Source organism: Rhincodon typus, chromosome 30 (genome assembly GCF_021869965.1).
Source record: "Rhincodon typus isolate 14 chromosome 30, sRhiTyp1.1, whole genome shotgun sequence".
NCBI classification, from domain to species: domain Eukaryota; kingdom Metazoa; phylum Chordata; class Chondrichthyes; order Orectolobiformes; family Rhincodontidae; genus Rhincodon; species Rhincodon typus.
Genome location: NC_063361.1, coordinates 5,823,291 through 5,838,208, shown reverse-complemented (window position 1 = coordinate 5,838,208; position 14,918 = coordinate 5,823,291). Strand labels below are relative to the sequence as shown.

Genomic DNA, 14,918 nt, shown 5'->3' with positions numbered 1-14,918 from the left:
TTACAAAATAGTGAATGTAATTTCTTTACCAATAAATGCCCTAGATACAGGTCTACACGCTACAATTTTAAGAGATGGATGCTGAAATGATTGATTTCAAAATTCCTTAGATTCTAGAACTGTCCTTATGGATTTGAAAGTAGCAAATGTTGACCTTGCTCTTCAATAAAGTAAGGAGCGCAAACCAGAAGTATGGGCCATTTATTGTAGCATCCATCTTTTAGTACTTCCATGTGGCACATGAGGCAGAGTGATTCTTGCTATGATTTAAGTAGAAGGTCAGCATGATCCTCTGTACAATCCATAAAACATTAACATGCGGGTACACAAGTGATTAAGAAAGCAAATGGTATGTTGTACTTCCGTCATCAGGGATTGATTCCTGTACAAGTCTTTTTGCTGTTAAAAAGACAACACCTCCAATGCGATCTACAGTTTGGGTCTCCTTACCTAGAAGGACATGCCAAGGGTTCACCAGCCCAAACTCCTATTATGCTCACCAAAACCAGAAGTTGTTGGAAAAGCTCAGCAGGTCCGGCAGCACCTGTGAAGAGAAATCAGAGTTAATATTTCAGGTTCGGTGACCCTTCCCTATGATGAGTAAATTGCCTTTTGAGGAGACCGAATGCATTAGAACATGCGTATAATCAATGGAATTCAGAAGAAGAGAGATGATTTCAGTGAAATATGTAACATTCTTGAGGGAAATTCAGGAGAACCTAAAACTAGAGGTCACAGACTCAGAATATAGGATAGTCCATTTAGGACTGAGATGAGACATTTCTTTATTCAAAAGAGTTGTGAAGCTTTAGAATTCTCTATGGCAAAGAAATATGTATGTTCAGTTTTGAGTACATTCAGTTCCAAGAGTAACAAACATTTGGTTACTTAGACACTTGAGGGATATGCATGTGGTGAGGGTGGGTCTGGATAGCTAATGGTGAAGATTAGCCAGGATCTCATTTACTGCTGGAGCAAATGGGCCTCTATTCCTATTTATCAAGTTCTAATAGTGATACTTAGTGCAGCAGGGTATCAGGGATGAGAAAATACTGACCCAATATATGTTAGTCCATTCTTCACTCGGTTTATCTCATTAATGAGGCAATGTTCACCAACCCTACTGGATATTTGTGCACTTGTTTGCATGATAAGAAATGTATATTGTGGGTTTTCTTTTAGAAAGGTGTATACCATTAGTGTTCTAAACATGTCAGGATCATCTGTCATTATACTAGATGAATGCAAGGAGTGTTAAGCTGTACAATTTGATTTATCGTTCCTCCATTACTGAATCTAGGTTTCTTTGTGTCTATTTAATTGCTGCATTTTGAGTTTGTACAGTCAAATCTAATGTTTTAAAGGATGAATGAACTTATGAACTTTTTCTCCCTGGTTTCCAATGCAAGATTTGTTATGTCTGTACCTGTAAAGGTTAATTTACCATGTACTTTGTTTTGGTGACAATTTTTGTAAACAATGATGTAGACTTTATGTATATTGCCTGATGATGTTGATGGTTTGTTTACAGGCATGCCTGCAGAGAGTATAGAATTCACAAGGAGTTGGATCATCCCAGGATAGTCAGATTGTATGACTATTTCTCATTAGATACGGACTCGTAAGTGTTTTTTTTCCCTTTAAGCAATAGTGCATTTTTGCCATACTAGCATAACCTTCCCAAGATTGCTTGTTGAATTTCAGTCCTGTCATCAGTTAATGTCATTTAATGCACCCTTGGGTTTAATTACTTATCTGAACAATGTTTCATGCTTGTTATGCATTTAAAGAGTTACAGTTGCGATTTTTTGTTCAGTCATTCACTAAGAATTTCCCTGTGTATTGAAGTAATAGCCTTGCCTTAAATTTCTGCAATTTAGTTTTCTTTTACATAATTGTCATGACCTTTAACTAGACTCTACTGGGTTGACATGATATAATTTGCAAGGAGGGTTTAGGAGTGACTTCATTGTAAACATTAAGAAGGAATGACTTCACTAAAGCCTAGAAATTGCTCAGTCATCTGACCCTAGTGAGCTGCTAGAGGGGGCGATACTCCTGAAGTGTGCCTTTAGAAAAACAGACATCATCAAAGAAGTGTAAAGTGGGCATACTGCTCTCCGATTTATGAAGGTTTTGGACAAAACTGCACCTTCTCAGGCAACACCCTTTTGGGTCTTGGTACTTATATTCAATCATGCGCTGTTTTAATCAATCATGCGCTGTGATAGTAACTGGAGTTCTAGCTGTCGTCTGGATGAAGCAAGTTTTTCTTGTTGCACACTTGGGTAAAGTCCTCTTAACCAAGTCTAAACTTGATGTTATCATTCTATCAATCAACTTCTTGGCTTTCTAAACCTGCTAATAAAGGAACATTCCTTTTAGGAAATCTAAGAAAAATAAGCTTTTTTGTTACAGATCTTGTTCAGTAGTGTAAAGGAATTCATACATCAAAAGTAAGGATTGCACTCAATTTTGTCATTTGTTATAATTGCGCGCTGCTATTGAATACTCCATTAAATACATTATTTTTCAGTGTTACATAACGTCAAATATTGTAAGCCTAGATATGGCGCATGGAAAATATTGTGCTGACATGATTATTTAAACAGCCGTTAAATCTGTATCATCCAGATTAGTTGTCAGTTGTTGAAGTCCAAATTGCCATATTTCTATCTGCAGTAATCTGAGCTATCTATGGCTGAAAGTCCCTTGGTTGAAGGGATTGGCAAAAAGTGCACATTCAGTTGCATGTGAGAAACAGTGATTTCATTATCAAATACTGTAGCCTCAGCATGAGAGTTTTGAAACCAACAGATTATTTGCAAGCTGAGTGCAAAACTATATTTTTTATTGAACTTTTTTTCTGTTTGATAGCACACATTATCTGTGGAGCAGAGTTTATTCAAAACAACTCGCCAATAGCTGTATCAGCAGAATTTCCAGCCTTCAGTGTCACTGTTTCTTAATCCTGATTTGGTTTTAAAATCTATCCACCCTTGGAAGAGATACTGAAGTTCACAAAGCAGGAAGGAGAGAAAAAGTTGCTTAGCATTATTTTGTTTTGGATCAATATTTGAGTTGCACATTATCCAGAATCTTGATGGGTTTTATTGGTTCTACAATGGAGCAATGCCTGTGGATTTGTCATGTAATAAATCCTAACAGAGAAAGGAATGAGATGTGTTTGTATATGAAAACTGAAAAATACAAGAATATAGGAAATTCCATAGTTGCAACCCATGCCCATCAGTGTATTCTGTCATCGCTCTTAACTGAAACTGAGTTGATTCCAAATGAAAATGATGTTGCTTATGGAAAAATACTCTTGGTTGTGGATGGATGGACGCTAAAAAAAAATGTACTGATCTTGTTTCTCAGGTTTTGTACTGTGTTAGAATATTGTGAAGGCAATGATCTGGATTTCTACCTGAAGCAGCACAAGCTGATGTCGGAAAAGGAAGGGCGCTCCATCATCATGCAAGTGGTCAATGCTCTGAAATATCTGAATGAGATCAAGCCCCCTATCATTCACTATGACCTTAAGCCAGGTAGGTATTTCTGCTGAAGGTCTATTCTTCTAATAATCATCAAAGGAAACTGGGAATATTTTCTTTTTTCTGAAGAAGGGTCTCGACCTGAAACGTCAGCTTTCCTGCTCCTCTGATGCTGCTTGGCCTGCTGTGTTCATCCAGCTCTACACCATGTTATCTGGGAATATTTAGTTGTGTTTGGTCAAAATACCTTTAAAGGATAAAAAGCATTCAGTAGGGTACCGTATCTAAGGCTACTGAATAAGAGGCCATAGTGTTGACAGTAGTATATCAGCATGGATAGAAGATTGGCTAAATAATAGAAGACAGAGTAAAATAAGGCAGCCATTTTCAAGATGGCAACCTGCAACCAGTGGTGTGGGTCAGTTCTGGGACCACAATTATTTACAATATATATTAATAACTTGGAGAGAGAAGTGAATGTACTGTTTTGCAGATGACACACAAATAGATTGGAAGGCAAGTGCTGGGGATAACAGAAAAGATCTTCATTGGGAGATGGTGGGTTAGTTGAATGGGTAAAATTTGGCTGTTGTAATATACTGTGGAAATTGAGGTTTTGCACTTTGGCAAAAAGAATAGAGGAGCTGAATGTTATTTAAATGAGAGAAAGACTGCAGAAAACCATAACACAGCGGGATTTGGAAGTCCTCATGAATAAATCAGAAAAGGCTAGCATACACGTTAAATTGGAAGGGGACTAACATACACATTAATTTGGAAGGGGACTAATATACTGGCGGGGAAGTTTGCTAGAGCTGCTCAGGAGGATTTAAACTAGTGCGGGGGTGCATGTGGGACCCAGGGAGATAGTGAGAAAAGAGATCAGCCTGAGTTAGATGCAGTTAGGAAAAGGAACAAGTCAAACAGTTAGGGCAGGCAGGAACAAAGCAGAGAACGAGGCAGGACTAATGAATTAAACTGTATTTATTTCGATGCAGGAGGCCTGACAGGTAAGGGAGATGAACTCAGGGCATGGCTGGGAACATGGGCCTGGGATATCATAGCGATTACAGAAACATGGCTCGGGGATGGACAGGACTGGCAGCTTAATGTTCCAGCGTATAGATGCTTTAGGAAGGATAGAAAGGGGGACAAGAGAGGAGGGTGAATGACGTTATTGATTAGGGATAACATTACAGCTGTACTTAGGGAGGATATTCTTGGCAGTACGTCCAACGAAGTAACTTGGGTAGAACTGAGAAATAAGAAAGGGATGATCACCTTATTGGGATTGTACTATAGATTCCCCCAATAGTCAGTAGGAAATTGAGAAATAAATTTGTAAGGAGACCTCACTTATCTGTAAGAATAATAGGCTGGTAATGGTAGGGGATTTTAATTTTCCAAACATAGACCTGGGACTGCCATAGTGTTAAGGGCTTGGATGGATAGGAATTTGTTAAATGTGTACAAGAAAATTTTCTGACTCAGTATGTGGATGTACCTGCTAGAGAGGAGGAGTAAAATGTGACCTGCCCTTGGGATTTAAGGCAGGCAGGTGACTGAGGTGTCACTGGGGGAGCTCTTTGGGGCCAGTGATCATAATTCTATTAGTTTCAAAATAGCAATGGAAAAGGATCTAAGAGTTAAAGATCTAAATTGGAGGAAGATCAATTTTAATGGTATTAGGCAAGAACTTTCAAAAGTTGATTGGGTCAGATAGTTGCAGATAAAGGAATGGCTGGGAAGTGGGAAGCCTTGAAAAATTAGATAATGAGAGTCCAGAGATAGTATGTTACTGTATGTCAGGTGTAGAGAACAGGGATTGAGTGAATCCCTAGAAGAATATAAAGGCAGTAGGAGTATATTTAAGAGGGAAGTCAGGAGGGCAAAAAGGGGACATGTGATTGCTTTGGCAATAGGGCTAAGGAGAATCCAAAGAGATTCTACAAATTCATTAAGGACAAAAGGGTAACTATGTAGAGAATAGGGCCCCTTGAAGATCAGCAAGGCCGCATATATGTGGAACCGCAGGAGATGGGGGAAGATACTAAATGAGTATTTTGCATCAGTGTTCACTGTGGAGAAGTATATGGAGGATATATAACATGGAGAAATAAATAGCAACATCTTGAAAAATGCCCATATTACAGAGGAGGAGGTGCTGGATGTCTTAAAACACATAAAGGTGCGATCAGTTGTACCCTAGTGGAAAGCTAGGGAAGTGATTGCTGGCGCCTTGTTGTGATATTGTATCATCAAAAGACACTGGTGAGGTGCCGGAAGACTGGAGGTTGGCTAATGTTGTGCAATGGTAAAGAAAAGTCAGGGAACTATAGATGGTAAGCCTGATATCGGTGGTGGGGCAAGTTGTTGGTGGGGATCCTGAGGGACAGGATTTACATGTATTTGGAAGGGCAAGGACTGATGAGGGAAATTGTGTCTCACTAACTTAATTCAGTTTTTTGAGGAAGTAACGAAGTGGATCGATGAAGTTAGAACGGTGGAGATAATCTATATGAACTTCAGTAAGGTGTTCAACCAGGTTCTTCATGGTAGACTGGTTAGCAAGGTTAGATCACATGGATTACAGGGATACAGAACTGGCTCAAAGATAGGAGCCAGAGGGTGGTGGTGGATGGTTGCTTTTCTGACTGGAGGCCTGTGACCAGTGGTGTGCCACAAGGATCAGTGCTGGGTCCACTGGTTTTCGTCATTTATCTAAATGATTTGGATGTGAACATGGGAGGTATGGTTGTTAAGTTTGCCAATGACACCAAAATTGGAGATGTAGTGGACTGTGAAGAAGATTACCTCAGAGTACAACGGGACTTTGATCAGATGGGCAGGTGGGCCAAACAGTGGCAGATGGCGTTTAATTTAGATAAATGTGAGGTGCTGCATTTTGGAAAGGCAAATCAGGGCAGGACTTATACACTTAATGGTAAGGTCCTGGGGAGTGTAGATGAAAAAAAAAAGACCTTGTAGTGCAGGTTCATAGTTTCTTGAAAGTAGAGTCGCAGATAGACAGGATAGTGAAGAAGGCATTTGGTATGCTTGCCTTTATTGGTCAGTGCATTGAGTATAGGAGTTGGGAGGTCATGTTGAGGCTGTACAGGACATTGGTTAGGCTGCTTTTGGAATGTTGCATTCAATTCTGGTCTCCATACTACAGGAAGGATGTTGTGAAACTTGAAAAGGTTCAAGAAAGATTTACAAGGATGTTGCCAGGGTTGGAGGGTTTGAGCTATAGGGAGAGGCTGAATAGGCTGGGGCTATTTCCCCTGGAGCATTGTAGGGTGTGGGGTGACCTATAAATTCATGAGGAGCATAGGTAGAATGAATAACCAAGGTCTTTTCCCCAGGGTAGGGAAATCCAAAACTAAAGGCCATAGGTTTAAGGTGAGAGGGGAAAGATTTAAAAGGGACTTAAGGGGACAAGTTTTTCATGCAGAGGGTGGTGCTTGTATGGAGTGAGCTGCCAAAGGAAGTGGTGCAGACTAGTACAATTACAACATTTAGAAGGCATCGGGATGTGTATATAAATAGGAAGGGTTTAGAGGAATATGGGCCAAATGCTGACAAATGGGACTAGATTTATTTAGGATATCTGTTCAGCATGGACAAGTGGACTGAAAGGTCTGTTTCTGTGCTGTACATCTTTATGACTCTAAGTTCAGCACTACGGCTCTTATTTCAAAGAAAATGGAATATAAAAATAGGGACGTCTTACTAATGCTGTACAGACCACTAGTGAGATCACAGCTAAAATACTGTGAACAGTTTTGGGCCCCTAATCAATGGAAAGATGTACTTGGCATTGGAGGCAGTCTGGAGAAAGTTTGCTAGGCCAATACCAGGTATGGAGGGATTGTTTTAAGAGGAGAGATTGAGTAGGTTGAGCCTGTATTCATTGAAGTGACTTTACTGAGACTTAAGGTTCTTAAGGCGCTTGACAGAGTAAATGCAAAGCAGTAGGTTTCCCCCGTGGGAGAGTGTAGAACCAGAGAGCATAACCTTGAGAATCATGGGTCACCCAGTTAGGACAGAGATGAGGAACTTGTCCTCTGAGGATAATAAATCTATGGAAATGTTTCCCAGAGAGAGCTGTTGAGGATGGTACATTAAGTATATTTCAGACAGTAATAGGTAAATTTTTAATCAATAAGGGAATCGAGGATAATGGAGGAAAGTCAGGAAAGTGAAGTTGAGGGTTTTCAAATCAGGCATAATCTCAATGAGTGGAAGAGCTGACTGAATGGGCCAAATCTGCTTCTAAGTCTAATTAAAGTCATAGAGATCTACAGCACAGAGAAAGACACTTCAGCCCATCATGCCCACACCAGTCAAACAGCTACATAACCAATCTAAACTCATTTTCCAGCATTGGCCTTATGACGATAAGAAATAGGAATAGGAATAGGAATAGAGTAGGCCATTTGGCCCCTCAAGCCTCCTTCACCATCCAAAAGGATGATGGCTGATTTGACACTCCTTAGGTCCACTTTCCTGCCATTTCCTCGTAACCCTTGATTCTCCTACTGATCAAGAATATGTCTGTCTCAGCATTGCAAGTGCATGCCGAAGTACCTGTTAAATGTTATGAGGGTTTTTGCCTCTACCACTCTTACAGGCAGCGAGTTCCAGATTCCCACCACCCTCTGGGTGAACATGTTTTTCCACACATCTCCTCTAAACCTCCTGCCCCTTAACCATAAATTTAGGCCCTCGGTTATTGATCCCTTCATCAAGAAGGAAACTTCCTTTCTGTCCCCTACCAATGCCTCTCATAATTTTATCCATCTCAGTTGTGTTCCTTTCTCAATCTCCTGCTATCTTATCGCAGTTTTTTGCAAACAAGTTATATAATATCTACAAAAGGTTCCTGAGGCAGATTATTCACTGTATGGAACAATTCATTATTGAAGTCAATGCTGAAAATTGCATGATTTAATTTATGGAAAGAACACGGTTTTCTATAATTGGTTTTATTAGCTGCCATGAAGCAATTCTTAATTTAAATTGTATGGGTTTTATACTTTCACAGGTAACATTCTACTGGTGAACGGAACAGCTTGTGGAGAAATAAAAATCACAGACTTTGGGTTATCTAAAATCATGGATGATGACAGCTACAATTCAGTAGATGGGATGGAACTCACGTCACAGGGAGCAGGGACATACTGGTGAGACCACCTTTATAAAGCTGCTCACTGACTTGACACATCTGCTCAGGTGTTTTCAGATGATTCTGCCTTTTAATCTACAATCCAGTTTAAATTGAGTGTAAATTTTAGTTGCAGTACTTGCATTACAGAGTCACTTGTTGCATGGTGGCTCAGTGGTTAGCACTGCTGCCTCACAGTGCCAGGGACCTGGGTTCGATTCCACCCTCGAGCAACTGTTTGAGTGAAGTTTGCACATTCTCCCCATGTTGGCATGGGTTTCCTTCGGGTGCTCTGGTTTCCTCCCACGGTCCAAAGACGTGCAGGTTAGGTGCTAAATTGCCCCATGATGTCCAGGGATGTGCAGGCTAGGTAGTTTAATCATGGGAAATGCAGGGTTATAGGGTGAAGGGGTGGGACGGTCTTTAGAGGGTCAGTGTGGACTCGATGACACCCAGACACGAAATTATACCATTGGTACCAAAGCAAGAAACAGTAATAGAATTTTTCAAAATTTGTACAAATGCCTTTACTGTAATAAAATGTCCAAAGGCACTTCATAGATCACTCTAAAGTAAAGTATACACTGAGCCACGTAAGATGATAGTTCAAAAGCTTGGTCCGAGAGGTAGGTTTTAAAGTGCCTCTAGAAGGAGGAAAGATGGAGAGATTTAGGGAGTTCCTCGGGCCCAATCAGCTGATGATGCAACTACTAATGGAATACTGTGGGACTGGAGACATCACAGAGTTAAGGGAGACAAAGGCCATGGAGAGAATGAAGGTATTTAGGAGAATTTTCAAATCAAGACACTGGAAGGCAGTGTATTTCAGTGAGGCCAAGGGAGAGAGGTGAACTGGACTTGGTGTGAATTAAGACAGAGTCCTGAATTCCCTCACTTTTGCATTGATTAGATTGTTGAGTCCAGCAGGCATTAAGTCTGTCTGACTGTCTTCTCTTTTGTTCTCTTTCTGAGGTTGATTTTATTAGAATCTTCAAAACTCTACAGTGTGGAAGCAGGCCATTCAGCTCATTGAGTCCACACCGAGGAGACTGAAGAGCAACCCACCCAGAACCACCCAACTACCCTATCCCTGCATTTCCCATAACTAACCCACATAGCCTGCACGTTCCTGGACATTATGGACAATTTGGCATGGCTAATCCACCTAACCTGCACATCTTTATATGTGAGTGCACATACTTGTCTGCACATCAGTATGAGGAAACTGGAGCACCCAGTGGAAACCCATGCAGACACAGGAAGAATTTGCAAACTCCACACAAACAGTTCAAATCAACCCCAGGTCCCCGGTGCGGTGAGGCAGCAGCGCTAACCACTGAGCCTAGTTGACATCCATTGTATAGCCCATGCTTATCGCTGAAATACTGCTATGGTTTGCCACTGCTTTCTTCAGAGTCTCTCCCACTCTTACCTCTTGACATCAGGCACATTGGGCCGATTTGTAGGCTGATAATCTGTCTGGCCACATTACAAACATACCTTCCATGGGCAACAACTTGCACATGGGTCTCAAGCTCAGAGGTAGAGGCATTAACCAATGTGCTACAAGTCCTCACTCATAAAATCTTGAGGTAACAATGCATGAGTCATAAAGTCATACAGCATGGAAACAGATCCTTAGGTTCAGCCAGTCCATGCCGAACATAATCCCAAACTAGACTAGTCCCACCTGCCTGCTCCTGGCCCATATCCTTGCAAACCTTTCCTATTCATATATCCATCCAAATGCCATTTAGACATTGTAATTGTACTTGCATCTACGACTCCATCAGGAAGTTCATTCCACACGTGTGTAAAAAAAATTTGCTTCATGTCTTTTTTAAATCTCTCTCCTCTCACCTTAAAAATGTGTCCCCAGTCTTGAAATTCCCCATCTTAGAGTAGTTGTTTATTCCCTATCTATACCTTTTATTATTTTATGAACTTCTTTCAGGTCATCTCTCGGCCTTCTATTCTCCAGTAAAAAAACGTCCCAGCCTGTTCAGCCTTTCCTTATAACTCAAACGTTACATACCCTGAAACATCCTGGTAAATCTCTTCTGAACCCTCTCCAGCTTGATAATATCCTTCCTATAACTGGGTGACCAGAACTTCCCACAATATTCCAGAAGAGGCCTCACCAATGACCTGTACAACCTCAACATAACGTCCCAAATCCTATACTCAAAGGACTGAGCAATGAAGGAAAGCGTGCCAAACGCCTTTTTGACCATTCTGTCTATATATGACACAAACTTTAAAGAATCATGTACCTGTACCCCTTGGTCCTTCTGTTCTACAACACTACCCAAGGCCCTACCATTAATTGTATAAGCCCTACCCTTTTGTACCAAAATGCAATACCTTGCATTTATCCAGATTGAACTCCATCTTCCATTTTTCAGCCCATTAACCTTCATGAGAGCTTCAACCGGTGGTGAACTGAGCAGAGCAATAATGCAAAGATAGCTATTAGTGCAAATCTGTGGTTGGAATCTAATATAACACCAAAGCTACAAACAACTTGGTTTAGCCTCAAAGCTATTGCCAGGGAGAGGGATTGAATCAATGGGTAGGGAATGGAGATTGAAGTAGCCTCAATTTCCCAATATTTAATTGGAGTAAATTGCTGCTCAGTCAGAACTGGATTTCTGACCATCAGCCTGACAATTTGGCAATATCGTGGAGTCGATCAGGGGATAATAAGGTAAAGCCAGATGTCTTCAGTGCATGTGTGAAAACTAACACCAAATAGAATAGGATAGTAATTTATTGTCACTTGAATTTATGAAAATACAGTGAGATGTGTATAAGTCACCAAAATTTGGCAACATTTTAATTCTAGATTTTATAAAAAGAAATAATTGAAGCAAAATTAGGACAAAGTTCATCCTTTGTTCCCTCTATGGCTCCTGGGATGCCACCACCGAAGCTGCCCCTGAGGCTGCCAAAACAAGGTTTTCTGGACCCAGCATGTTGCCACCACTGAGGCTACCACATCACCACCATAGGAAGGAGGGACAGACCAGACACACACAGTTTCCATCACAAGCTGTCGCCACATTGCCACCATAGCCATGAGGAATGAACCAGAACCACTATGCCACCATCACTATAGCTGCTGCTGAAACCACCGCATGGCTGCCAGGAGGAATGGACTAGACCCACCGACAATGAAGCCTTAGATAAAGGCACAATGGACGCGAGGAATGGATATCCAGATCCACCACGCTGCCGCCACCACTGCAGGCTCTCGCAACCACCTTCCTTCACTGCAGCCTCAGAAAAGAAGGTGAACTTTGATACAAAAGAGAAATGAAGACGATGTACCCTGGTTATTGACTCCTGTACAAATGGAAAAAGTGCTTTCCTATTCGCGTTATCTATGCCCTTCATTATCCAGTACACGTCTATCAGGTCACCTCTCAACCTCCACTTGCTCCAAGGAAAATCCAGCCTATCCACCCTGTGCTCACAACTCAAACCTGATTGGAAGGATTCATGCGCGAATTTCTGGGAATTATTACTGTTGATATGCAACATGTACAAGGACTGTAGAGGAAAAAGTGAAATGGGAACATGGTTTGCAAAAGCAATGAGATCAAGGGTTTTTTTCCCAAGAAGGGATAATGACAGGCAGATGTAAAGAAGAAAGGAACAAAACCTGCAAAGAGAGAAACATTAATAGTATCTACTAACAATGGAATCAGGAGAGAAAGTTGAATTGTCAGCTATTCACTTAAAAAAAAAAAAGGCCCCAGTGTACAATAAGTGGTCCTTCTGGACAAGGTGAAGGGGCCAAGCTCAACTGTGCTGAAGCACGCTGGACATTTACCTCTATACTGACCTGTAGAATTGCCTTGCTAATTTATTGAACTAATAAATATTTAATTTGGTGTGAGCTATGTGTTACAATGATGAATTTAACTTTTTTGCAATAATCCAGTGGTCACATTTAATCAGCACAAAATCGCTCTCCCAACCAATACCTTCTCCTGCTGCTAGCTGCAATCCACGTTCTTGAGTCATGCAAGTCATCAGTGATAGAATTCATGGTCACGTCGTCTCTTCACCAATGTTACAACCAAAATGAAGAGAATGCTTTCAGATAACATGCGCACTGTAGCCTTCAGGTGGATTCCCGGTTACGTGGTAGCTAATGATGCTTACCTGAAAACTGCATACCATGGAAGAAATCAAATATAATGAGGCATTTCTGTCCGCTAGAGCATATAGCATATTGTTGATAATTGTAAAAGCAAAGTTTCTGCTGCTTAGAATTAGGAGCCTTCTATTTCACAGTTCTGGTAAAATGACAGTGTAGTACTACGTGCTGTGTAATATTGCCAACAGAAAAGTCACTATGCAGTTTGTTGTAGGGGAAGGTCATTCTGACCTAAGGTTTGAACTGTGTGCTGCATTGGAGACGTAGCTGTATTTGTATTACGTTAAGAAAACTGTTTCATTTAAATTCAACATCTCCTCAGGAGAAGCATTGGTTATTATGTCGTTTCTACGTTAAAGAACAAATCAGTTGCTGCCTTGATGTGTCTGATGCAGTTTTTTTTAAACTAGTGTTTGCTTTGAAACTAATTACTATTTATGCGTCCGCTGCCTGCATCCCTCTGTGATAGAGAAGGAAGTGAGTTGGCTGGTTGACTATGTCCCAGAATGGTTTCTGGGCTAGTTACTTGTTCACCTCCTGCCTGGCCATAGAATGACTTTATATCTGTCAGTGCCATGTCTGCCTGTGTGCAACCTGTTTTTAGGCTCACCATGAGTGATTTCAGTGGAGCTGTTAAGTGACATGGATGTTCAGTGACCCATAGAGAGCTCTTTTTTGTGAGCGCTTCCTCCAATTGCATCCCGAAAGACATGGGAAGAGAAGTAGGCCATTGCCCTATCGACTCTCCTTCACCACTGAATGAGAACTTGGCTGATCTGATCATCATCAACTCAACTTGCCTGCCTTTTCCCCATAACCCTTCATTTCTCGGCAGATTAAAAACTTGTCTGTCTCAGCCTTGAATGTACTTAGCATACCAGCTTCGACAGTCCTTTGCATTAAATAATTCCACAGATTCAATTTCCTTTGGAGAAATTTTTCTTCATCTCTATTTTGAATGGGTGACCCCTTAATCTTAGATACACCCTCTGGTTCTAGGCTCTCCCACAAGGAGAAGCAACCTTTCAACATCTACACTAATCAAGCCCTTTCAGAATTTTGTATGTTTTAAAAAGGTTGCCTGTCATTCTTCTAAACTCCACTGCATACAGGCCCAACCCTTCCTCCTGAGATAATCCCTCCATACCTGGGAAGAGCCTAGTGAATCTTCTCCAGCCTGCCTCCAGTGGCAGTAAATCTTTCTTTCAATAAGGGGACCACAGATGTTCAGTATTCTAGGCATAATCAAACTAATGCCTTGTATGATTGTAGCAACACCTCCCTTTTTTATAATCCATTCCCTTTGGTAGGGGCCAGCAAATCATTTGATATCCCACTTACCTTTCTGCTTGTTGCTGCTTCCTGTGTGATAAGCTGGAGAAACCCCAAATCCCTCTGTGCTAGTGCTTTCTGCAGTACTTCGCCATTAAAATAATGTTCAACTCCTCTATTCTTGCTCCAAAATGCATAATCTCAAGTTGTATTCCATTGACCAGGTTTTGCTCACTCAATTCATCTATATTCCTCGGCAGACTCTGTCATCCTCACCGCTTCCTTCCTATATATTTTAGTGTCTTGCACCAATTTGGCAATAGTACATTCACTTCCTTCATCCAAGTCATTTAAACACATTGTAAATAACTGTGGTCCCAGTGTTGACTCCTGGCAGTCACAAGCTATCTTGTATTAGATGGCCAATCCCCTGTTCATGCTAATATACTATTCCCGACACCGTGAGCTGTTATCTTATTGAGAAGTGCCATGCTTTTCCTTATGTCTTTTGGAAATCCAAATATATTATATTCTACTGGCCCCCCTTATCAATCCTGTTTGTTACCACCTCAAAGAATTCTAATTTTTTTTTTAGTATGATTTATCCTTCATGAAGCCATACTGACTCTGCTTGATTAACTTATGTATTTCTGAATGCTCTGTCACTACGTCCTTGTAATTAGAATCTTAACACTTTCCAAATGATAGATGTTAAATGAATTGGCCTATAGTTACCTGTTTTGTGTCTCTCTCCCTTTCTGAATGAGGATGCTACATTAGAGGTTTTCCGATCCTCTGAGACTTCTCCAGAATTTAA

General features: G+C 40.9%; 1 protein-coding gene across 4 annotated transcripts in view; it reads left to right on the top strand.

The window, feature by feature from the left end:
* tlk2 (tousled-like kinase 2) overlaps window positions 1-14,918 on the top strand; it is a 150,765-nt gene that overhangs the window by 110,428 nt on the left and 25,419 nt on the right. For all 4 annotated transcript variants that reach the window (XM_020516349.2, XM_048614581.1, XM_048614583.1 and 1 more), the window contains 3 exons: window positions 1,532-1,621; window positions 3,382-3,551; window positions 8,545-8,683. In XM_020516349.2, the coding sequence (XP_020371938.1) occupies window positions 1,532-1,621; window positions 3,382-3,551; window positions 8,545-8,683 (399 nt within the window). The remainder of the gene's footprint in view (window positions 1-1,531; window positions 1,622-3,381; window positions 3,552-8,544; window positions 8,684-14,918) is intronic.